Source organism: Rhynchophorus ferrugineus, unplaced genomic scaffold (genome assembly GCF_030347505.1).
Source record: "Rhynchophorus ferrugineus isolate W39M unplaced genomic scaffold, kcgeb_rfMv2 rfM5, whole genome shotgun sequence".
NCBI lineage: Eukaryota > Metazoa > Arthropoda > Insecta > Coleoptera > Curculionidae > Rhynchophorus > Rhynchophorus ferrugineus.
Genome location: NW_027472584.1, coordinates 23,745,998 through 23,772,458, shown reverse-complemented (window position 1 = coordinate 23,772,458; position 26,461 = coordinate 23,745,998). Strand labels below are relative to the sequence as shown.

Here is a 26,461-nt window from a genome sequence, read left to right as displayed (position 1 = left end):
GTCGGTATAAAACTAATAACAAACGTTTTATTCAAAAGAAGTAGTCACGACTGAAACTAGCAACACATGATATACTCTATATTAAAAAGTAGTCAATCGCTAAATAGTCGATATTAATTTTCATTCGATACTTCCCACCATTACTAAATATCAAACGGCGATGACTTTTTTCTTATTAACCTCTCTATAAAGTTTTTAGAATTATTATGATGAAATTTTGTTGAACTGATATAATACCGTAAAGATTTTTTTGTCAATCTAGTTACACAATATGTAAAATTAAGTTTTATCTGTATCAGAGAATAATTCCATGAAGACCGTGTTTTTTTTTTCGGGGCTACGAACTGATTTTGAATAACCTATTTAAATATGTATTTTGTTCGGAAGCACTTAAAAGCTTGCGTACTCATCCGCAGTACAAAAGCACCTAAAAACACCCATATTTTACAACTCCATTCACGCATCCAGAATGGGGAACCGCTCTTTGTCTACTTAATTTGCTACAACCCTTTTTTCCAGGTTGAATTGTCTGTGTATATGTTACAAAAGTAACGTTACTAATCGTTTAAAATATAATCTGAAAAATATGCAATTATGCTTAAATATAACCCCCTACCGTATTGAAACGAACACAACGACTTTGTAAGAAGCAAAAAACCGCAACGTAATTCTTTTTTCACATATTGCTGGTGACACTTTACCCTTCATTTAACATTCGCGGTACTAGTTGACCCGATTCTGTCAAAATCAGGAGAAATAACTGTTAATATCATCGTAATGTTAATATATTAACAGCTTGATATAGCAAAAAATCGTATTAAGTTGATAATTATCTTGATGTTAGGTTTTAACTGGTACAAAATATGTTTTAAAATACGAGTTAAACACATTGTTATATTACGTGCTTAACGAGATCAAACTGCAAACTGCTGTTACAGATTTGGGACCGTCTGATTTTAGTAACAGACACGCACCAAAGAAATCATCTACTTGTCATCACTCGTGGCTTGTGTGACCTTGCCCTTTAGCACGTTTTAGCACAATATGGCCGTTAGAGAGAAAGCATAGAAAATGTTACTTTATGAACAGTGAGAAACATGTGTTAACCATTCATAAATATACTCTAAAATAAATAACTAGGAAATAGTTTATATACAAACAAAAATTTTAATTTTAAAATAAAAAAACCCTAGTGAAAAAATGTCCCTTCAATAGGTATGCAACATTTGGCGAATATGAAGGAAAGTTGGGAAATTTTACCGAAAAAACGCATATTTTACAACCTTACTCACCCATTGGTCTCGATACATTTTCTTTTTCCTTTCATTTAACTTCTTTAATAATATTTGACCTAATTCCTCAAAGAAAAAGGATACGTTTTAGACATCTTAACATCTTAAATATCTCTTAATTTATATAACATTGAAATGCATTCATATATTATAGATTTGGTTTGATGATATATGACGAAACTATACTATATCTTTCTTAAAAATTCATGGAAAGTACATATAATATTTTTCATCCGTTAACAAAGTGCTTTAATGAATCTACAATATCTATATATAAATATTAATTTTTATATATAAAAAACTTTTGAGCACTTAATTAAACCTGGACAAATCTAGTAAAATATAAATCAAGTTATAAAACTATAGAAAATATTTGGTACTAATTTATGTAACACCAGTAAATATTAGTATATTTTAGGTTTGGTTTGTTATAAATAATACATTTCATATATTATAAACTATTAAAAGTTTGAATATAATATATAGCATTGCAATAAAAGACAAAGAGATATTTTTACCACCAACTATTTCAGTGTTAAATGTAAATACGTAAATTATACAGTAATAAACTGTTCTTCAATTAAATATCACTAATTACAGAGAAATGTGAATTAGATAATTATTAACGTTTTTCCCAGTAGCAAAAAAATAATATTAATATAAATATATCCATTAAAATAAATCAAATTATAAAATACTAGAAAATATTTAATAGAAAATTGTTTAATATCAGTATATATTAAAGTATTTTAGTTTTCGTTTGTTTAAACATACACACTTGTTATAAAAAGTATATATTATAACTTAAGTAGTTTTTTTTAGTATATAAAATATATAATTGAATATAATATATAGAAAAGAGATTTTCAATAAATATTTCGGTCTAAGAAGAATTAATAAATATCTAAAATTACTATTAAATAACGGAATTTATAGAGAAAAACTAATTTTGTTGTTTTTGTCCTAGTTAATTATCTAAAAAAAATAAATACAGTTGATTATTAAGATTAATTGGAAATTACGTTATATTTAAATGCAAATTAAATATATACTAACTAGTTATAACATACTAACTAGTGTAAAATATTTTAATCTTTAAGAAAAACTACATTTTTTGTCTAAATAAGTAAGTATTATTTAATTCTGTAACAAACTGTACCTCAATTCATTACCTATACTTAATTTTCTTTAAAAAATATATCAAATAAATAACATGATTAGTATTAATAGATATAAGATATAGCAAGCGTTATAAAGAATAGCAAATTAAACATACTCTAAATATAATTTATATAAAATAATAATAATAATAATAAATACAGTGTAAAATATGTTGGCCTTTATGAAAAACTATATTTTTGTCCAATATAATTCTGTAACAAACTACCATTCAATTAATTACCTATAATTAATTATCTTAAAATATATATAATTATATATTTTATACCTTAATATATAAATAAATAGAGTAAACAAAATGTATTATTAATGGTGAGAAACAACATAATATAACTTTATGTAACTATAATTTATGTAAAATAATGATAATAATAATAATAAATACAGTGTGAACTATTTTGGCTTTTAACAAAAACCATGTTTCCTTTGCTCAAAGAAATAAGTTATTTAATCCTTCCTCAATTAATTAGTGGTTAGAAATAACGTTAGAAATAATAGCAAAGAAAAGATTCTCTAAATTTAATTTATGTAAAATTATTAATTATTAACTTGTTTAAAATAAATAAGTGTCATTTAATTCTGTACCAAACTGTTTTTAAATTAATTATTATAAAGAACACATCTAGCAAATATGTTCATTGTTGATATTTATAAATGAGAACAAATTAAAGAAGCTCTAACTCTAATTTATGTTACATGATAACAATAAATATAGTGTAAAATATTTAAAATTAAAAGTCGTGTATTTTTTGCTCTAAGAAATAAGTATTATTACAAAAATGATAAGTTTATATGACATCCGAATAAACAAATATATAAAAGAGAATGCAAAATATTTGGTTTAGAGACACAAGCCGTTTATAAGCGTGTAACATTCCATCTCAGGTAGTTTTTCAATTCCAAACATTGTACAAAATAGCATATTTAACAACTCTATTCACGCGTTTGTATCGAGAAGCGTTTTTTTGTCCACTCAATTTACCACATCCTTTATATCTATAAGATAAACCCTCTGTATATTTTACGGACAAGGACGGCTCATAAAATGCCTCATGGGACAATAATTATAAGTATATCACGATAAGAAACCTACAAAAACAAAAAAAAACCGATCGCTCCAACGTTTTGTTATGGCTGAAACGAAATTTAAAGCCATTGTATGAAATTGTTTATCAAATTTCGAACACGTTTTAGTGCAGTTAGTTATCAAATTTAAATACAATGACTTCTTATATCTGTCAGCGAAAGTTTCGGGCAAATTTGCGTCTCGAAGAGCAGTGAGTGCAATATAATCTTAATACTCACTAAAAATTGACCGAATCTTAATAGTAATAAACCCAAAGAATTTAAGAACGAAACCTTAAAAAACTTTTGTCAAACTAAAAACAGCAAACGTCATTAAACTTTCGTGTGTCTTACCTTAAGAATAATAAAATCCATGTATAAAATGCGATGCCGGAGTACATATAGTTAATAAACACCACAAAGCTTTTAAACTTTGTAAAAATAAGTTCACAATGTGAGTGGACGCGAAGTTCTTTACGCGACTCTCCCGACAGATTGCATTGCCATCCGCTCGCCGCGGACGCTGAACCAAGACTGGCTATCCTTTATGCCTGTTAGAGACGAAGCAACGCCAACTTAACCGTCAGAAGAACTATTATTGCAGTCAGAACTTCTGTCACGACAGACACTATGAACTTACTAAATCGGTTTTTGAGTCTGAAAAATTATTTTTAACATCTGCATTTTTCTAAATTGTGTACATTATTTTCGATTACAATTAAAATTAAGATAGTATGCAAATAAAATTAATTCAATATAACTGATATTGTTGTTTATTAAAAAAATCAAGTAGCATGTGCAATGTTAGGTTTAAATTAGTTATTAGTCATAATATAAAACTAAGAAACATCAAATTTTAAAATAGAAGTTTATTAATAGTGTTTGTTTTAATAATTAATAAGTTACATTATTAATTTAATATGTTACATAATTTAGATAGGAAAATATATCAGGAATATGCGTCAATTAGAAAAATCAATAAATAAACTATTAGGTGTTTGCATGTATTCTGATCATTTTTTAAAAACTGCTTTCTTAAATATCTCTGACGAGATGGTGTTGAACTTGGTTTGGTAACAATCCGATCATCGATTCATTTTCGCGTTTCTTGAGTATTTCGTGTCAACTGTGCTGTTGTACTCAGAAGGCGCTATGTCTGGTGAGTACGCTGAGTATGGCAGAACTTCTCATTCGCGCCACAACAGTGTATCTTTCAGAACTCTTGCATGGTCGTGCTGGAGAATAATGACTTTCTTTATATCTCTTGTTATTGCTAGTCCAACAACATGTGGTTCAATTTGTTCCATTGATGTCAGTAGACAGCTGCAGTGACAGTTTTATCCGATTTTAGCATATCGTAACATTCAAATCCTTGTTGATGCTGGCCTAACCTAAAATCTTCTACACTTGATAATTGTCCAAGTATATCCACTCTCATCTCATCACCACTCACAATAAACCACCGAAAACTGTTAGGTTACGTTCTTTAAAACTTGTTTACTTCTCATTTTCACTAAAAGATATCGCTGATCAAAGTGCATGCAAATCTCTAATAATAATAATAAAAGGATAGATGATTATTTACATAAAGTGATTGAAAAATTAAAAAGTGTTCAATTTTTATTTTAGGTTTTTTTTAAAAGTTTATGAACATATATTGAAATTAATTTATTAATATTTAGTAAAATTGCTAGTGACGATATGGAGTTCCTCTCTCAAATCTTTGAATATTGTAAGCGGCCAATATTTTCATTGATTAAATTAATCAAAAACAGATTTAATTTAGCTTTCAATTTTTAGTTCTTATTGAAGTAAACATAGCGGAAGGTACTCAATATTTTCGTTAGTTCTCCTCCAAAAAGCCTAACAATACTTCATTGTTATAAATTATCTTCAGCCATCTTTCGGATGGCAGATATATTAAATTATGACAAAATTGAATATAGTTTGAATTAATTCATTCTTTCACGACTTATTCATCATTCACTCAGTCGCTGTATAATATGATGAGGTAGTTCGTTACATGGAAACATTTCCACTGTATCATAAACCATTTCAGCTTACCTTAACAATCCTTCAGACTCCAAACAACAACCAAACCTTCTCCTCCAAACACAGATTATTAATTATGAACAACTATTCTACGATATTCTAATATTTTTTATCAAAAAAAGAAAAAACTCTTTTAAAAAAAGATTTTTTTCCCCCATGTTGTCTACTTGTGACGTCAACTCTATGTAAATCAACCGTAAATATTAGGAGTCGAAGCATCAAAGTAAATATTTTTTTAATATTAAATAGAGAGCCGAGCAACCACAGGGCTTTGAACAAAGGATTTTTGTTAAAATATGCATTAAAAATAGATATTTCGTTTACAGAATTGCTAAAACGGTTGCAGAAGGCTTGATGTAAATCGAGTTTATCAAAAACACGTACATATGAGTGGTAATCAACCTGGAGTAGGCCGTCAACTGAATTTAACGCCGACAAAGTGGGGGAAATGATGACTGGAAATCAATGAAATTGATAGAATTAGGCCAGATTTGTGGACCGAAATTTTACTTGATCAAAAACTCAACCACCATCATTGAATGGCTACTATATTCACCTGATCCAGCTTCGGTTAAAATTTTCGGTTCCCAAGAGTTCATGAAATAAATAATAAGCATCTTAGGTTTTTTTTAAATATATTTAAAAAAAAAACCTAAGTTCAATTTTTATTTTAGGTTTTTTTTAAAGTTTATGGACATATATTGAAAATAATTTATTAATATTTAGTAAAATTGCTAGTGACGATATGGAGTTCCTCTCTCAAATCTTTGAGTATTGTAAGCGGCCAATATTTTCATTGATTAAATTAATTAAAAATAGATTTAATTTAGCTTTCAATTTTTAGTTCTTATTGAAGTAAACATAGCGGAAGGTACTCAATATTTTCATTAATTCTCCTCCAAAAAGCCTAACTATACTTCATTGTTATAAATTATCTTCAGCCATCTTTCGGATGGCAGATATATTAAATTATGACAAAATTGAATATAGTTTGAATTAATTCATTCTTTCACGACTTATTCATCATTCACTCAGTCGCTGTATAATATGATGATGTAGTTCGTTACATGGAAACATTTCCACTGTATCATAAACCATTTCAGCTTACCTTAACAATCCTTCAGATTCCAAACAACAACCAAACCTTCTCCACCAAACACAGATTATTAATTATGAACAACTATTCTATGATATTCTAATATTTTTTTATCAAAAAAAGAAAAAACTCTTTTAAAAATGATCTTTTTCCCCCATGTGGTCTATTTGTGGCGTCAACTCTATGTAAATCAACCGTAAATATTAGGAGTCGAAGCATCAAAGTAAATATTTTTGTTAATATTAAATAGAGAGCTGAGCAGCCACAGGGCTTTGAACAAAGGATTTTTGTTAAAATATGCATTAAAAATAGATATTTCGTTTACAGAATTGCTAAAACGGTTGCAGAAGGCTTGATGTAAATCGAGTTTATCAAAAACACGTACATATGAGCGGTAATCAACCTGGAGTAGGTCGTCAACTGAATTTAACGCCGACAAAGTGGGGAAATGATGACTGGAAATCAATGAAATTAATAGAATTAGGCCAGATTTTTGGATCGAAATTTTACTTGATCAAAAACTCAACAACCATCATTGAATGGCTACTATATTCACTTGATCCAGCTTCGGTTAAAATTTTCGGTTCCCAAGACTCCATGAAATAAACAATAAGCATCTTAGGTTTTTTTAAATATATTTTAAAGTCTCCTTTTACCAACTATGGGTTTATCTGGACTGGACCTAAAGTTTAACCTACCTACTGTTTAACGTGAGATTCGAACCACGGTCCTCAGCATTAAGCCTACCGACTGGCGAGTGACCAACTTTAGAAATCATTCCACAAGACATCCGGTCTTACCCGGTCTGGTTACTGGCGTGACGGGGATCATATTCCTTGTCGGATTTTACACTCTTGCCTAGGAGAATCACAAATTTTAAACAGTCACAAACATAAATTTACGACCATGCCCTAGCGGGATTCGAACCCGCGGCTATCGCAACAGTAGGAGGACCGTCGTATCGCCTTTACCACTGCGCCACCAAGCCGGCTTAAGTTTACTTTATTTTAGGTCTCAATAGTTCGTTGAGAGAATGTAAATAAAAAATAACACATAACTGATATGATACTAATTGTCGATCCCTTGATTTTAATGCCTTGGGAACGTAGCAATGACACCATATTATTAATTCTCGATATTATTCTAAGCGAGAGCATCAATTATAATTGCTTAATAAAGGAATTAATTAATTAATTGTGTCGCTAAACATGTATATTAATTAACGGGTGCCATTATATTGGATTTCCGTACACCCAATTATGATCTAGTTATTTACAATTTAAAAACCGAAGCTACCGAAAACGACAATAACAAGAAGACGCCGAAGAATTAAAGCTGATTAGCGATATTGACGAAAAATATGAAATTTAAACGGGGATTGCACTCCATGCAGTTAAAATTAAGAGAGATTGTTCATTTAGTCGAGCCGAGCGAATCAACGGAGTGGCTTTTGATATTTTTCAGTCTTGTCCTAACGGAAATTCGCCGTCCTCTATGACATCGAATCTACTAGTTATTTCAAAGATCCAATTCTAAGCAACGTCCAACAATATGAGATAATGAAGGGTTTTATTCCTGATCCAAGCAGGCTGGGCCGTATAGCTGGCTAACTTTTAATATTCAGAGGCGCAGGTGGAGTAAATTTGCTTATTTCAATCTCGGATTTTCATCAAAATAGTCTCGGAGTGCCGGACATCGTATGCTAATTGGGGACTTTTGTTTTTCGACTTTCCTTAATTTGAAAATATAATTAACTCGTGTGTTTTGGACGAAAAAATTCACACATGACTGGTAATTCATTTTCTAAAACAAATAGCGTTTTATATTGCGTTTAATTCAGACAGAACGTTTTAATTAAATATAATTATGGTTTATAATTAGAATATTTTTGATTCGCCACTTCGTTATTTACCTTTACAATATCGCCCAGTTTAAGAATATTAATATTTAGCTCCCGTCCAATAAAACAGACGAATTGCGACGTTGCCAACTCAAATTTGACTTTTGGTTGACTAAAATACTACTCTAATTATTACCACTATTTTTCCGAAGAATTTTACAGACATTTGGCAACATGGTTCACCAGTATGGCATCAGACAGCATTCTGTCTCTTTTTAACTAGGTCAGAGTGAGAAGGAAAAATCCACTTCGGATTTGAATTAAATGAGAATCAGTCTACACAGTTCGATTTATGTTGGTGCTGACTGACGCTGTTGTCAAATGTCTAGAAAATTATTCAAATTATTAGTGGTAAACCAAAATTCTTTGTTAATGCGGCAACATTGCGAAGTGCTAACGGACATTCGCTGTTTTATTGGATAGACTACGCATTCGACGTCATACATTAAATTTCATCAAACGCATTTTTTTGTTTTTTTCGATACGTTCTTCTGTTAGATCATTACCCTTTTATCTGAATCATCTTCATTGATTGCTGGATGAGAACTTATAACTTTTTGAATAAAGTTTAATCATAAATAATTTCTCTTAAACCAATAATTTGACTACAATTTTCTCCTCCAAATTTATTGTTTTTTCCTGTGGAAATTTTTCTGCTTTTTTAATTTTTATCTAGTTATTATTGAGTTTTTATATTACTTTTGTTGTTTGATTTGAGGAAATCTGCCGTTGAAGTTCGTCAAACATTTTTATAAACTTATGATGATGCTGTTCCATCATATCCCTGTTTTCGGTTTCGGTTTCAACAATTTAAATGTAATTATTTTCATGTCAGTGACAACAATGAAACCCAAGATTTATTTGAAAATATAAACTGGAGAAAACTGACTGGAGATAGATGAATGGATATACTACGATAATTCCAATGGATATAATTCATACCGCCTTGCTGTGTATATGATGGCATCAGCAATATGTGGCGTATTACGAAGTGATAAAACCAAATAAGATTGATACTGTAGATGTCTACGGACGTCAATTGAACAGATTTATGCAAAAGGGATCAACAAAAGCGAATAACGGACAGAGGAATACTGTTACAGCTCGAATAGGAATTGCTGGCAAATCCACCGTACTTACCAGGCATAGCATCTTTTGATTACCACTTATTTAAAACGGTACTCTACATATATACAATATATACAATAAAGTCTAGTCTATATACAATGAATGACTTTTTAACTCCAATATGCTCATAACTTGCCAATCTATTGTTATTTTTATTAAACGAAATAGTGTTATAATTGCGAAGCATCAGAGCTACATAAAAACAAATAAAATTCACTAAGCGTTCATTAAAAAGTTATCAATCTTTTAGACGGCTATTAATTAGTCTAATTAGTAAATATCTGTTGGATTCACCACATGTTCGGTTTATGAGGAATAAGCGATAATAATGGTTAAAAAAGATCTTCGCGAGAATTTAAAGATTACGTATTTATCGGAATTATAAGAAAATGATAAACAAATATATATAACATCGGTTTTAACATTAACCGCAGTTGAAATTGTGTTGAATCAAAAGGAGTTTTACCAGTTCAACAGTGACTAGTTTGTCACACGCCATTGTGGCATAGTGTTGCAAATTCTGTAATTTTTTTTTTTGCCTGGAACCGGGTAGGGGAATCCTCTTACGGATACCTGGTTGGGAAGATCCACAGGAATAAGCGAGTTGGACTGGTTATGTGGAGACTGCCTCTGGGCTTCTCACTAAACCCCACCCTATCAGCTGATCCAATGACCTTAACTGATACTTCTTACTGTTAGTAAGGAGGGTGGCCGTAACCGGTAACACCGTTAAGAGGAACAAGAGCCAGGCAAGGACGTGGCGTCATTATCACACCACGCAGCTTGCGGTACATGAGTTAATCGCTCGCCGAGGAAGGTCGAGACAATTTGTAGTTAGAGCATGACGGGGAAGTGTCAGCTGTGATAGAATAAGGCCACGAAGAAAGAGGCCGAATGAGTTATTGGTCTAAAATATCCGAGAGACGAAGAGTGGAGAAATATCTCGAGTAGACCTCGGATATAAAATCGTGAACTTGGGGGACGTCTGTTTTTCAATGAATTTGATTGTTCCTGACGAACCAGGGGGTATTGATTATTCTACTGAGAATCTTGTTTTGGAATTTTGTACAGGAGAGATTTTATAGAGAGAGGAAGCCTGCTGGCCCGGTTGATAAGCTGGAACAGCAAATTAACAATACCTTGACCTTTAGGGAGGGACCTTTGGATGTGGGAATTCCACCTAAACTCGCCATCGAAGACAAGACCGAGATAGATGGCTTCTTCTGACCATGGTATTTCGGCGTTCGCGATTTTAAGACTCGAAATGCTCGGTGCAAAACGCCTCTTGTGGAAGAAGATGGCCTGGGTTTTCTGCGGGTTGGCCCGCAACCTCCAGAAATGTAACAACTGGACCGTCTCATCGAGTTGTTTTTGCAGTTTACTTCGGATGTGCGGGACTACTCTTGAAGAAGCAGTGTCGTCTGCGTAAAAAGCTGCCTCAACTTGTGGTCTCTTAGGGATATCTGAAAGAAAATATTAAATATAGCGGGTGCCAGGCCTTGTGGAACTCCTGGAATCCTTTAATCTTCACCTGAAACGATCGTCCTGACATAAATGATTTGATAAGAGCTGTTAAGTCATCAAGTAGACCTAATTGGATGCTTTTCGCTACTAAGCCTTCATGCCAAACCTTGTCAAAGACTTTGGTTAGGTCCAAGAAGACCGCTTCCAGTCTTTCACGTCGGTTGAAAACGTATATATATATATATATATATATATATATATATATATATATATATATATATATATATATATATATATATATATGGTCAGAAGAAGCCATCTATCTTGGTCTTGTCTTCGATGGCAAGTTTAGGTGGAATTCCCACATTCAAAGGTCCCTCCCTAAAGGTCAAGGTATTGTTGATTTGCTGTTTCCGCTTATCAACCGGGCCAGCAGGCTTCCTCTCTATAAAATCTCTCCTGTACAAAATTCTACAGTGACTACCACATGATTGGACCACTGAAAGAAGCCCTTGGAGGTCAAAGATTCAACACTGACGACGAGGTAGAGGAGTTCGTGCGCATATAGCTGTCCGAGTTGCCCAAGGAGAATTCTTCGATACCGGCATCAAAGAACCTCCGGAAATATGGACAAAATGCGTAACTAGTGATAACTAGTGATATATATATATATATATATATATATATATATATATATATATATATATATATATATATATATATATATATATATATAGTTTAATAGTGGCTATTTTGTCAGACGCCACTGTGGAATAGTTTTGCAAATATAGTCAGCATCCCCCTGACAACTCACTCGTAATAAGTTCGGGACAGTAATTTGTAGAAAAATAAACCGAACTCAACTTTCAGAAGTGTTTATCTTAAAGGTTAATTTTTGTCCCGATTTTGCAAAACTTTATAATGGTAATCTTGTGTAAAAAGTCAGGTGTGTATATCGTTAAATCACAGATTTCATTACTATTTCGTTTAACTCTATCAAGTTATTTAGGTTTAAATACGTCAGGGTACTCGAGGGATCTATGCTCCGAAGTTATTTGCGCGAGAACTTTAAATCATATTATGTTTTCCACAGTTTTAGTATTGAAACTTTCTTATCGCTTGAAAATTCGACGTTGCCGAAAGTTGGGCTTTGTGTACATCAACGTGGGAAGCCTTTTCGAGGGATTATGATAACGCTAAGTTAACTACCATCGCCCAGATTTTTTACGACGATCAATTTTTAACTTTTTTTTTCTTTATCGGGGAGAGATATCTCGGCGCCTCTGACACCGTACTTTATAGGATTTAAATTGTTCCTCAAACCAGAAATCTTGCGCTCGCCGAAATCGGTCTATTCGATTAATTCAAAGATCTCCAATCGATTAGGATGAACTACCGCTACTCTCCCGATGTGATTGTGTTGTTATTCAAAGATTACCGATTTTCTTTCGGGATTTCGTCTATTGTTAGTATTCCACGTTCGTCCCGAATGCGTATGAATATGTAAATTCTTCGGAAAAAAATTACAATGAAAGGTTCACGTGACCTTTAGCTACATTTTCAATATTTATATCAATGCAGTAAACGCTCGATAACACCAACACTCAATGTTCAGGCCTATAAATTAATTTCAAAGGATTGACAACAGATGCCGTTACTATGTATTAAATCTCATCAGGTAGATTTTCAACCAACTTCAAGTTGAACCCATAACCTGGAAAATTAAATTAAATAAAAGCTTATAGATCTAAGTCACTGTAAAAACCTTTTGAAAAGGATAACGCCTATTATACAGAGAAAAAACAAATACTTACACATTAGTTTCAGTTTGTTAACAAACAGTCCACGATTGATCAGGTGCATAGAATAACAGATGTAATTGAAAAGGCCTTTCATAAATGTAACACAAGCCTTTGACAACGTATGGCATGACAGCCTTGTTCATAAGATACAGAAAATCCGAGCAATACACTGAGCTGTTGAAATCTTAAATTACAGCGATAATGTTTAGAGTATAATAAAAAAAGCTAAAATAAATACCACAAGGAAGTGTTTTGTGGCCATTGTTGGGGACACTGCGAATTTTGCTGTCAGAAATCATAGTGAAAAGGCCACACCAAAATTACAACTGGCAAATGACAATATAAATAATTGGACCCAGACCTGGAAAGTAAGTTAGTCAGGCGGCTCAACGGCCAACAACAATAAGTAATAATATCATTCCATATAGCAACAATGCTAAGTATCTCGGAATGAGCTTTGATGGAAAACTTTGCCTAAAGGAACATATAAAAAACAAGCGTTAATATATAGTATTGATTAATTGGAAGAAAACCCTCAATATCAGTACATAATAAATTGCTATTATATAAGCATATTGAAACCAAAATTGAAAACAAAATATTGAAACTATGCCAATATCGAAGTAATACAACTCTTGAATAACACCAGAACAGGACACAGACTCACAAGAGTCAAACCATGTGTTCTTGTGTGTTATAGTGTAGCGAGATGCTTTTAATAGAAAAACTGTAGTGTTAATACATAAACATTATTACACCAGAGACTAAGGTAGGGTCGGTGGGCCCTTCAAAATATATACCTAGATTTGTAGGTTAGTCGACAACGACTAGTAACAATGTAACAAATAAATTTTAAAATATGGCTGAATGAGTAAATCGCATTGAAGAAATATGCGGTTGAAGGTCATCGAATGCCATCGGTTGATACTCCATCGGTTTCAACATGTGAATGCTGGTTTCAACGTTTTATAAGTGCTGATTTGAGACCGAAGACAAAAGCGCTCTGGACATTCAAACAAATTGAAGGCGAGGATTTGAAGGCATTAGTTAATGATGATCCATGTAAAACACAAGCAAAACGTGCAAAATTAATAGCAGTAACACAAGAGACCATTTCCAATAGCTTGAAGGACATGAGAATGATCTCACAAAAGCTTGGACCTTTTATACTGTATGAACTGATTTCAAGAAACATTGAAAGGCGTTTGGTGATGAGGCGAAACGCTGCTTCAACGGCAAAATCGGAAATGTTCTTTGCATCCTATTGTTACTGGTCATGAAAAGTAGATCCATTACGATAATCTAAACAGTAAAAAATCGTGGAGACCAACTGGTCATGTATCAACATCAATGACAAAGCTGAATACCCATGGCTCCAAGCTAATGCGCTGTATTTGGTGCGATCAACTTAGTTTGATCATCGAAGATTCATCATTAGAAAGATTCATCGTTCTTTTCAGATTGAATACGTAAATTGCCTGAAAGATGGTAAAAAGTATTGGCTATTAATGGACAATAGTTTGAAGAAAATATATAAGCAACTAAACGAAGTTGCTCATTTTTGAAAAGTATGATTATGGGCGATGAACAGTCAATCATGTACAATAATTTGGAGCTTTAAAAAGTTTGCAAAACACACCTTGACTTCAAAGAAGTTGATGATAAGAGCTTCATGAGATTAGAAAAAAAATTGGTTAACATGAGCTGCCCAAACCTAATTAAAACATTAATTTTCTCCGATTATGACTCTCTACTCTCAAGAGCTAATACCATTGAAGTAGGCCTTTAAAAAACTGTCAGAATTTGGTTATATGAAAGGCTTCGTTATCCATCACAACAATACTTCTTTAGATACTTAACAAAAACTAACTGAGATAAGCTGGGAAGTTTTGATGCATCCACCGTATAGTCCGGAACTTGCCCCGCTTAGACTGGAACTCTAAAGAACTATCTTGCTGAAGATGACCTGAAAATATATTTGTGAAAATAACTTGATTCAGTTTTTCGTTCAGTAATCTCACAAATTCTACATTAACAGAATAATGGTAATGCCATAAAAATATCAAAAGGTCACCAATAGTAATAACCCATATATCATTGATTAGTATATCAAACTTTTACGAATATATTTGATTCAAAAAAAAACATCACAACAGAAAATCGAAATTACTTTTTCCCCAACCCTTTATCAGGAAAGTTTCTAGTTCTCATGCACCGATCATTGTTAAAAAGCCCAAAATATCTTGTTATTTACATTTTTAAAAATATGTTATGGTCTTAAGCATTTATTGAAACAGTTATGATAGCCCAACAAATTATTGTTTGTGTACTATATATATCTAGTAAAGATATATAACCAATCAATATAAACTAATATTAAGTCGTAAACATTTTCGACGCAATTAATTTGATGTAATCTAAAAAGAATTATTTGTATTTTTAATCTTGCATTATTTAGACTGATCTGAGGTCTCCAGACATATATTAAAAATAATTATTAATGTTTTTTTTATTTTTAGAGAATTTGATGTAAACTAATAAGAATTATTTATATTTTTAATCTTGCATTATTTAGACTGATCTGAGGTCCCGAGACATATATTAAAAATAATAATTAATGTTTTTTTTTATTTTTATAGAATATAGTTGTGTAATACAGGGTGTCCGTTGGAAAAATATATTCCATAATTAAGGAAGCATACAGATCTTTTGGAAGATTTTTTAATTTGATAAAAAAGTGATTAGAGGACGTTAGTTAGTAACGAGTTAGTTTATCATTACAGATCCACATATTTCTTTAAATAAACATCAGATGTGAATTTTACCAAAGATACTCTGTATAAACTATACGTTAAGAACATGTTATATTACAAAGTACATTTAAAAATGCTTTAAATCTGAGTCATACTTAATGATAAACGTTATACTGCACTGTTGATAAAATAATTGAAACCTAAACGCTTAGTGTATTGAAAAATGCCAGGAAAAATCAGCTTTAACAACAATTATGTTAAATGTTCTTTTATTTGGCTGGAAAATTGAGAGTTTTACAATAGATAGCGTAATTTTTGTCATATAACATCAAACATTTCTGCTGAAGACGTTATTCAGGTAAAATTTTAATAATGTTGTTAATAAACCGTGTATATATTCGTTATGCGCATGCGCATTTGAAAATCCGCACCTGGCAATGTTTATTATTTGCCAATTCTATGGTTTTTGTATACTTGGTAATATATTATATATAGCTGTATATATAATAATATTGGTAATATATTATATATAGCGAGAATTTAATAAAATCCTGAAAAAACTCACAAAACACTAGTTTTTGTTGGTAATCAAGGCAAAAACAAATTATAAGGAAGCTAAGATGACAAATTGCATACAAGAATAGGCCTGTTGAAGAAATATCGATTTTAATACCTTTCAGATATTCGTATAAAACAACAATCTTTCGGTTTCTATAGGACCACACACCACTAAACACTTTAGTATTCATAATAACACGCAAAATAAATGATTTTGATGTTTTCTTGGCAACGTTCATTGTTTACTAACTGCAAACTGAGGTCATATTGTACCAACTAGAGTTTTGTTGAGAATTTAAAATTTGGAATTAGAGAAAAATTTATTTTCTTCCTGAAAACCTTTATTTCCTGCAGAAATAATATATTTTAAACAACTAGTAAATACACTAAAATATTCTAGAAGGCTAGTCGTCATCCCAATTATACCCTATAAACTCCAGAAGTTAATTGATATCATTTATATATGAATTAATTAGTTTTCATTTAACGAATAATTAAAATTAGTCTCATTATTATCTAGCATGTAATCCATTAAGACTAATATGGCGGTTAAATCGGCAGCCTCCTTTCCCCTTCCCATCACGGATGTTTGTTTCCATACTGACCTTTTTCTATTCGTTTCTTGTTTCACAAAGAACGAAGTTCAACGTCGTTGGGTCCAGGAGGCCAACGACAACAGGCTCTTTTAAGTTAAAGCTGATTTTCTCCTCTCTTCGCGTTCATTCCCTTTATCACCATGTCGTTTCTCGCATGGTCACTTGATGATTTCAAACCCGCCTGTTCACTGTGAGTTTTGTCACCATGCCCCTATTTCAGTCTACCACATACTCAACGACTGTCCACGACTTACCCAGATTAGAACTAAGTTTTTTTTAAATTAATCTCCTAGAATATCAACAATCTGCCCGTGGGCAATAAGTATTATTTTATGGCTTCAGTTATATAATATAACTATCCTGACATGTAGTAGATTACTTCACTAAGTGATCTACTGTACAACTTATTATCTAAATCTTATTCTAGATACTATTCTAACTTATTTTAAAGCATATCCTAACTTATTCTAAAAACTATTGTAGCTTATTTTAGAGATTATTAAATCTCACTCTATGTGTCTATTAATCAGCTTGTATGGCAGTTTGAGTTTGAGCCTACGCACTTCACTGTCATCGCGTACATTTAACTGTTTGGCGAGTGCATTGGGATGCACTAATAGTCTTTCAGAGTAGTTCGGCGGACAATAGATGTATTACCGAGCTGGCCGATATTTTAGGCCAATAACCCATTCGGCCCTCCGTAGCCTTATTCTATCACAGCCGACACTACCCCGCCGTGCTCTAACTTCAAATTATCTCGACCTTCTCCGGCGAGCGATTAACCCATGTACCGCAAGCTGCGTGGTGTGATAACGACGCCATGTCATTGCCTGGCCCTTGTACCTCTTAACGGTGTTACCGGTTACGGGCACCCTCCTTACTAACAGTAAGAAGTATCAGTTAGGGTCATTGGATCAGCTGATTGGGTGGGGTTTAGTGGGTAGCCCAGAGGTAGTCTCCCCATAACCAGTCCAACTCGCCTATTCCTACCCGGTTCCAGGCCAAAAAAAGAGTACTTCACACTAACACTCCAAATCACACTCGTTTTGGGTTCTACGGGGATATCACGCTGAATCAACTTGTTGGACACGTAATATGAGGTATCGACGATGACTCGCAACACTTTTGTAGCGACTTTGAGGCATGTCGAATTTTACATCGTGGAATAACGGTCTACAAAATACCCAGAAATATAATCCCAGATGTTGAACACGGGCGGGGTGCCAGCAGCGCCAACTAGAACCCGATAACGAATAGCTGGCAACCCCGAGACGTTTATCTGGGACGTTATTGAAGGGTATGTCCATTCATTCAGTACACGACGATCGTTTGGTTTAGACGTGCCACCATCGACTGCCCAAGACTCGTCTCCAGGTAACACCGCGGCCATTCGTTTTAACATTTGTATTTTTCACATTTTTTATATAGCCAATAAAGAACGTCACATAATGTAAACACCACTGTTTCATTTCGGTTTAGCTCCATTCACCGAACCATCTAATTTACCCTAAACTTTATTCCGGAGAACTAAATATGTAACTTAACAAGAGAAAATACAGACAGATTCCTCAGATTTCTACGAGAAATTGATTTTCTCCATAGAACCTAACCTATGGTAATTTTAGTGTCACTGACCAAATAACCATTACCACTTCAGTATGGGTGCTGATGTGTGATGTCTGGATAGAACCTCCACTTCGTTATGGTGTTTGTAATCTGTGTATTTGTGTTAATTTTGTAATTTTATTTAAATTATATATACGCTATCTATACTATTGGTCCGCCCTGTTTGTGTTATTAATTTTACTGATATGTTATCCTACTTTTCATCATCATATTACTGCATCTGTTTCTGATTAATATGTCAACGCTAAAGACAATCTTAGATTCTTAAGGAACGAGTAGAAAATATATGTAAAGGTTAGCACATTTTAACCTTTTTCATTCCGTTGTTATCAATGTCGCATAACGGCTTTGATTTTGCTTGTTTACGAAAAAAAAAATTAGATAAGATTATTATTACTAATGGTGTTCGGTAACTTTAAAGAAATGCATCTGTATTCTTCGTCAGCGTCTCACGAATATTAACGCCTATTGTATTTGATGTAGCTTAGTGATCATATTACGTCAATTTTAGCATTTTATAAGAACCAACAGACGTTGTCCTATCCGAATAATTTTTTGTTGATGCAATACTTTATTTTGGCAATAAACTAATAATATAAGATGGTCATAATAACATCGCATTAGTAATTTTGTTGTGATACGTTCTTAGAATTGAGAAATGTTTAAAATAATTCCAAAAAATCCTGGAGCCCTGTCGCAGTGCCACCTATAGGGTCGGGGTACAAAACACACATGCACAAAATTTCATCAGAATCGTTCAGAACCGTTTAGGAAGAGTTCAGTTACATACACAAGTATAAACGAATTACATCTTCCATTATTATTTATATAATTTTAGCATCAATTCTCTGACACTATTTTTAATTACACTTTCATTATTATACATATATAATTAACCTTTGACAAAAATTATTACCACATATACAGTTAATTCTTGGTCTTTTTGGTGTTGTACTGTTTGGTTCCATTACCTGAAGATGACGGCACAGACCGATTTTTTTCACAAGAATCTATGGAGGAACACAAGTTTTTCGAATACATCAATTTACTTCTATTGAAAAAAATAGTTCTGCTCACTCTAATTATGTTTGAATATTCTAATGTAGACTAAAGAACTTCTGATGATTCCAATATTGAAGTTATATTGCCTTATTTTCTTTTTCAATGGGATAAGGTAAAGGATCTGTGAATAAATACATGTTATCTATATCAAGCATAACTAAAGACTTACTATTTAAATTCCAATTAGGAATAACATCTCGGTTAAGCAATATGCTCTTCTACATGTAGATTTTTAAGCTAAATGGATTTTCAAATAAGAATTACTGTATAATAAAGTTGTTTTCACGCAAATTTCTACAGTTTATTTATGTTTTATACCACAAAAACACCCTTCACTATATCAACTTGATATTGATACAATCAGTAAAAATGATTGATTAGTATTTCGTAAATTTCAAAAACCCTGGTATGCGGTTATCGTGTAAAATCAAGGGAAACCTGACACAACGTCTGCTTCTGGAATATTTCATTTATAAAACGCAGCGATTTTTGACAAATAAAAAGATGCTTTCGGAAAAACCGGTGAAAAATGCTTCACGATTATCTAACCTCGGCATAAAATTGTGTCGGAATGCTATTTCCTTTAGGCGGTACTCTTGGTTAATCCAAATTCTGGGTTATATTTAGGTTCCTTCTTTGAAATCATTTTGAATTCTATTCGAAGTCATTTTTTCTTTTCGCTTCTTTTTAACTGACAAGATAGGTTTAGAGGATGATGAATTAGTGGATGAATATCTGACTGAAACGTGTGACTGATTATTTAACAAATAACCCGCGATACTGTGTAGGAATCAATTTATTCGTGGAATATCTGGAAAATAAACTTCTAATAAACAATAATAAAGTGCAATTTATTATGATATTTTATTAAAGCAACTGCCTAGGGGTTCAGTATTTTAGCACCAGATGTCGTTTATGTTTGGAACAATGTGTTAAGGGTTGCCCTCGGTTTTTGGTAATCTGAAGCTGACAGCCTTACTCTATTCTAGCGAATAACACCTTTTTGGGTGTATTAGTACATTGATTTTTTTTTCTTTTTACTAATTAGTATACAAGAAGCACGATATTTGATATTAGCTTTTTGTAACCTAACGATGATGAAACTTGATTGACACTTGTTGAAGTTCTGTATTTAGTTAACGTTGTTCTTTATATTTTGAGAATATATGGTCGTTCAGTAGTGAACATCAGTGAATGTTCGGTAAGAAGCTCATTTCTGCTCTCTGGTTGGTATTCCGTTCTTGCAGGAATATAGGTTGATTTCATGTACACTTGTAAGACTAAACCCATCACATTATATTAAATATAATTTCCGTCATTAGTTAGTTACTGAAAAAACGAATACAACAACAAACAACATAAATGAGACCTAACCTCACATTTTATCAACAATGTTATTTAGCACGATAATACTTATATTTATTAAATTTAAAAGTAATTAAAATAGAAAATATTTACTAGAATATTCTTCAGATGAATAAATTACCGATGTTTAAGTTAATTTTCATCACTCCTTGTAAGATTTAATCTCTTTTCTCTTAACTTTTTTCTGCCTTGGAATGAAAATATACAACTTAGGGAACATTAGGGTTACATTAGGAAGCCTCGCACTTCATTATAATCCAAAATTATTAAAATATTGTATAAATAAGACTTCTATCGATACAAAACAACTACGTCACCCAAATATTTGGAGTGTTTTAGGAGGAATTTAAATTTACATTATTTCAAACGTCAATTTTTCTATCAAATTCATTGATTTTTTCAGAAATTACTCTTATTTCAGTCAAACTAAATACTTAGAATTTTTATAAAGTAGTTTTTCAAAATTGATACATGCATATTGTACATAAACGCAATATAATCAAACCGACTTGCTCTGACAAAAATTTAGTTAATTTTTCTCATTTATTTTTTGGAATGGAGCTAAAGAAATATAATGGAGATATGTCCCTATCTCTATTTCACCTGAATAATACTATGCATTGCATAAAAGCCGTCTTTATTTGAGTCATTTCAAGCGCTATCTTGCAAAACAACAGTAAACATCTAAAGATACTCAAGAATGCACTTTGCTTAGACTTCATCTGACGCATGTTGACATTCTTTTTTTTTGCACGTTATTTTCTTAGCTATGCTGTAGGGATCTAATGGAAATACTTTCGTTGCCATGTATTTTTCCCGCTTTTTTACCCAGTTTGTAACCTATATTATTCTTGTTCATCTTAAATCAGTTATTCGAAGTTAATAATGAGGAAAACTCTTGTTTTTATAAAGTTACTTCCTTTATTTTAGTTATTTGTTGTTTCTTAATATAAAAATTAGGCTTAGTTATTGTAATAATAATATTATAACATATATTTGTTAATATATTATTTTTCGAGTAATTAATTTTATAAAATACTAATATTTTTTAATCAAAACTTTAATTAACGTATTGATTAAGATATTATCGGAAAACAAATGGGGAAAAAATACCTCAGAATTAATTAAGCTCGCTGTTTACAAATCTAAACTAACCAATTTTGGGTGCGAAATTAAACTAGAGCATTGGGAAAACAAATTCAGTGCAAATCAAAAGATAAGAAGTCAATGATAATTTAAGGAAATTCAGGCGCCTCACAAACGAGCCTTAATATCTAGGGTTTAACTTGATTAAACTCTCTTTAGAGTGCTTATTTAGACTTCCTGAAGGAGTGTTTCTTCCATCCCCAAATAATTAAAATCATTAAAACCGACACGAAATACTAAGATTTCTCAAAAAGATTAATATCAGACACGATCAACTAAATGGACTGAATATTTAAAGTCAAAATTCATCGCATTTTATTACGACCATTTACTAGGTAGGAGTCGCGTTTATACGAGGGTTGTCTTTTATATTTTGGGATTGAGCCGAAAGCAATGATGTCTTCTTGCTATCGTCCTTTCGATCTTCCCGTGACATTTTTGATGTTTAACGATCTTTAACATATTCTGGGATGTAATTATTTTATATCATATATATCATACGAGGGTCACTATTTATATTTCGTGAATTGGCAACACTGTTGTCATATGAGTTCATCTGACGGTTCCATCGTAAAGTTTAACATTTTTGATGATATACGTACTCAGAACATTTTGTCACACGGACGCTGTTTGTTTATTTTATATTTGGTTGAAAGTTTCGTCTTGGCAAAAAATGGAACTGTATCGTGAACATTTTCGTGCGATGATTTTTTACGATTTTCGACGTGGATTACCACAACAAGAGTGCATCAATCAACTTAATTTCACTTTTGGCAATGAAGCTCCATCAAAAACCACCGTGTATCGCTCGTTTAGTGAATTCAATCGTGGTCGTAGTTCGCTGTACGACGAGTTTCGTGAAGGCCGTCCAAAATCGGCTGTTGTGCCAGAAAATATCGATGATGCGTGCGAAATGATTAAGCAAGATCGTCATGTCACCTATTGTGAGATTGAGGCATCCCTAAGCATTAGTTCCACGAATATATATGCGATTTTAACATGAACACTTAGCTGTGCGAAAGTTATGTTCGCGTTGGATCCCACACGATTTAACAATCGCTCAAAAAAAAAGGCTCGTGTCGGTTGGTGCAAAGAAGTGCTTAAGAAAATCAATCGCGGTGCTTCGAAAGACGTTTATAAAATCCTGACAGGTGACGAATCATGGATATATTCGTATGAGCCCGAAAGTAAGCAGCAGTCGACTGTACGGGTGTTCCAAGATGAACCAAATCCAACAAAAGTTGTTTGCACACGAACTACAAGAAAATGGTGACATGTTTCTTGTATATATATATATATATATATATATATATATATATATATATATATATATATGTAGCGACCTTGAGTCTCTATATTTGTCGATATCTTAAAAACAGTTAGTTTAATCTCAAAACAAACGATTTTATCGATTTTTTCGCCACAATTTGCATAATATACGTAAGTATTAATGCGTTCTGAGATCTGACATTTTTTAAAACTTTTTCCATGTATATACTCAGGAAAAATTGCTATTTTTCAGCGTTTTAAGCCTTTTATTTGTAACACTAGTTTAAATAAATATATATTGCTGAAAATGGTAATATATACATAAATTTAGCTTACAAATTAGGTGGTATCGTTGTTTTATCTAGTTTGCAAATCCTGAAAAGATATCGATGTATTGAATTTTGAGAAAAATGTCATATTGTCTCTATATTTGTCGATATCTTAAAAACAGTTAGTTTAATCTCAAAACAGACGATTCTATCGATTTTTTCGCCACAACTTGCATAATATATGTAAGTATTAACGCGTTCTGAGATCTGACATTTTTTTGAACTTTTTCCATATATATATACTCAGAAAAAACTGCTATTTTTCGTCGGTTTAAGACTTTTCTTTATAACACTAATTTAAACAAATATATATTGCTGAGAATGCTAATATATACATAAATTTAGCTTACAAATTAGGTGGTATCGTTGTTTTTATCTAGTTTGCAAATCCTGAAAAAATATCGATGTATTGAATTTTGCGAAAAATATCATATTGTCTCTATATTTGTCGATATCTTAAAAACAGTTAGTTTAATCTCAAAACAGACGATTCTATCGATTTTTTCGCCACAACTTGCATAATATATGTAAGTATTAACGCGTTCTGAGATCTGACATTTTTTTGAACTTTTTCCATATATATATACTCAGAAAAAACTGCTATTTTTCGTCGGTTTAAGACTTTTCTTTATAACACTAATTTAAACAAATATATATTGCTGAGAATGCTAATATATACATAAATTTAGCTTACAAATTAGGTGGTATCGTTGTTTTTATCTAGTTTGCAAATCCTGAAAAAATATCGATGTATTGAATTTTGAGAAAAATATCATATTGTCTCTATATTTGTCGATATCTTAAAAACAGTTAGTTTAATCTCAAAACAGACGATTCTATCGATTTTTTCGCCACAACTTGCATAATATATGTAAGTATTAACGCGTTCTGAGATCTGACATTTTTTTGAACTTTTTCCATATATATATACTCAGAAAAAACTGCTATTTTTCGTCGGTTTAAGACTTTTCTTTATAACACTAATTTAAACAAATATATATTGCTGAGAATGCTAATATATACATAAATTTAGCTTACAAATTAGGTGGTATCGTTGTTTTTATCTAGTTTGCAAATCCTGAAAAAATATCGATGTATTGAATTTTGAGAAAAATATCATATTGTCTCTATATTTGTCGATATCTTAAAAACAGTTAGTTTAATCTCAAAACAGACGATTCTATCGATTTTTTCGCCACAACTTGCATAATATATGTAAGTATTAACGCGTTCTGAGATCTGACATTTTTTTGAAATTTTTCCATATATATACTCAGAAAAAACTGCTATTTTTCGTCGGTTTAAAACTTTTCTTTATAACACTAATTTAAACAAATATATATTGCTGAGAATGCTAATATATACATAAATTTAGCTTACAAATTAGGTGGTATCGTTGTTTTTATCTAGCTTGCAAATCCTGAAAAAATATCGTCCTAGAAGGCATTGGCTCCTCCAATGTCTGTAGATGTTGAAGAAAGATTGTTGAAAGAAAAAATACTAGTACATTTGTCATTGTATGTGAAGAATTGACCAATATATGCTATATAGCACTACTAATAATCGATTTGTTAAATCCGTTCGTCCATCCAATGTATGTTGATGTTGAATAAAAATTATCGAAAGAATGTGATTTTATATATGAACAAATTCGTCATCGCACGTGAAAAATTGACTAATGCATGTTATATAGCACCATTAATAATAATAACAATAATAATAAAATTAATTACTTGATCATTTTAAATTTAACAGAATGTTTAACAGAAGCATCCGCACCATATTCAGTAAATCAATATCGTAAAATCGATCTCTGAAATTCTAAAATACGAGCATAATTTTTTACGGCAGATCTATGTTTGACCGAGTGTTCGAACTAATAAAAAAATGTCAGTAAAATAATAGGGATCGTATAAAATCCAGTTTAAGATCCGAATTAATTTTTACAGTTTTTGTTTTTAAGTTTGTTCATTAATCGTGCTCGCTATCAGAATATCCGACAGCAATATTAATGAGTCTCTAGCGAATTTCTGGTTGGCTAACGGACATTAGATGATTGCTTTATCAAAATACGAACCACGTCTGGTTTTGATTAGAAAGGTGATGGGTCCTATTTCGAGTTTTCACCCAGCTGTGGGCCTTTTTTTTCCACCACCCGATTGATTCGGCTTTATGTTAATGTTTTTTTCTTCTGAAAATTACTAATTGTTCAACGTCTCCTGATATTTAACCTTTTCAAGGCATTTTAGAATAATTAAAATCGAAATAATTAATTAAAGAATAATATCCATCCTTTTTGAAAGTTATTTTGATATAATTTATGATAACTTATTAATGTAAGAAGACACTATAATATAAGATAAACTATATTAGAAATTAATCACGCAAAACGACTTTAAAAAACTTTGCTTTATTTTGCGACTCCAGCTTACATTATTTACCTGATATGATTTCGTGTAACAAAACATTTACTTGCAATTAACTTAAAGTCCAAATAATATATTGTTCGATGATTTTTGAGCATCAAGTTATTGATTTTCTTGACGTGATAAATGATGAAAGATAGCTTAAACATTTATGCATTTTCTGTCTTCTTTAATCAGTCTCTGTCCATCCAAACCCTTGCTCTATATAGATAGATATTATTACTAAACTACTTTATATACCATTTACAACGATTGGAATGTTAAAAAATATTTTCAAAATAAAATTAGAATGTAACTTCTTGACTTGGTAACATCATGATAATGAAAAAGGAAAATAATATTGTGTTGAGACT

At 31.7% G+C, this 26,461-nt stretch overlaps 2 protein-coding genes across 3 annotated transcripts in view; one reads left to right on the top strand and one right to left on the bottom strand.

Moving 5' to 3' along the window:
• Window positions 1-4,075, bottom strand: part of Slip1 (SLo interacting protein 1) — a 166,226-nt gene extending 162,151 nt beyond the window's left edge. Inside the window, exon 1 of the mRNA XM_076406601.1 lies at window positions 3,891-4,075. Coding sequence (XP_076262716.1) covers window positions 3,891-3,911 — 21 coding nt within the window. The 5' untranslated portion in view covers window positions 3,912-4,075. The remainder of the gene's footprint in view (window positions 1-3,890) is intronic.
• Window positions 1-26,461, top strand: part of LOC143197822 (metabotropic glycine receptor) — a 578,984-nt gene that overhangs the window by 162,294 nt on the left and 390,229 nt on the right. The window lies entirely within an intron of this gene.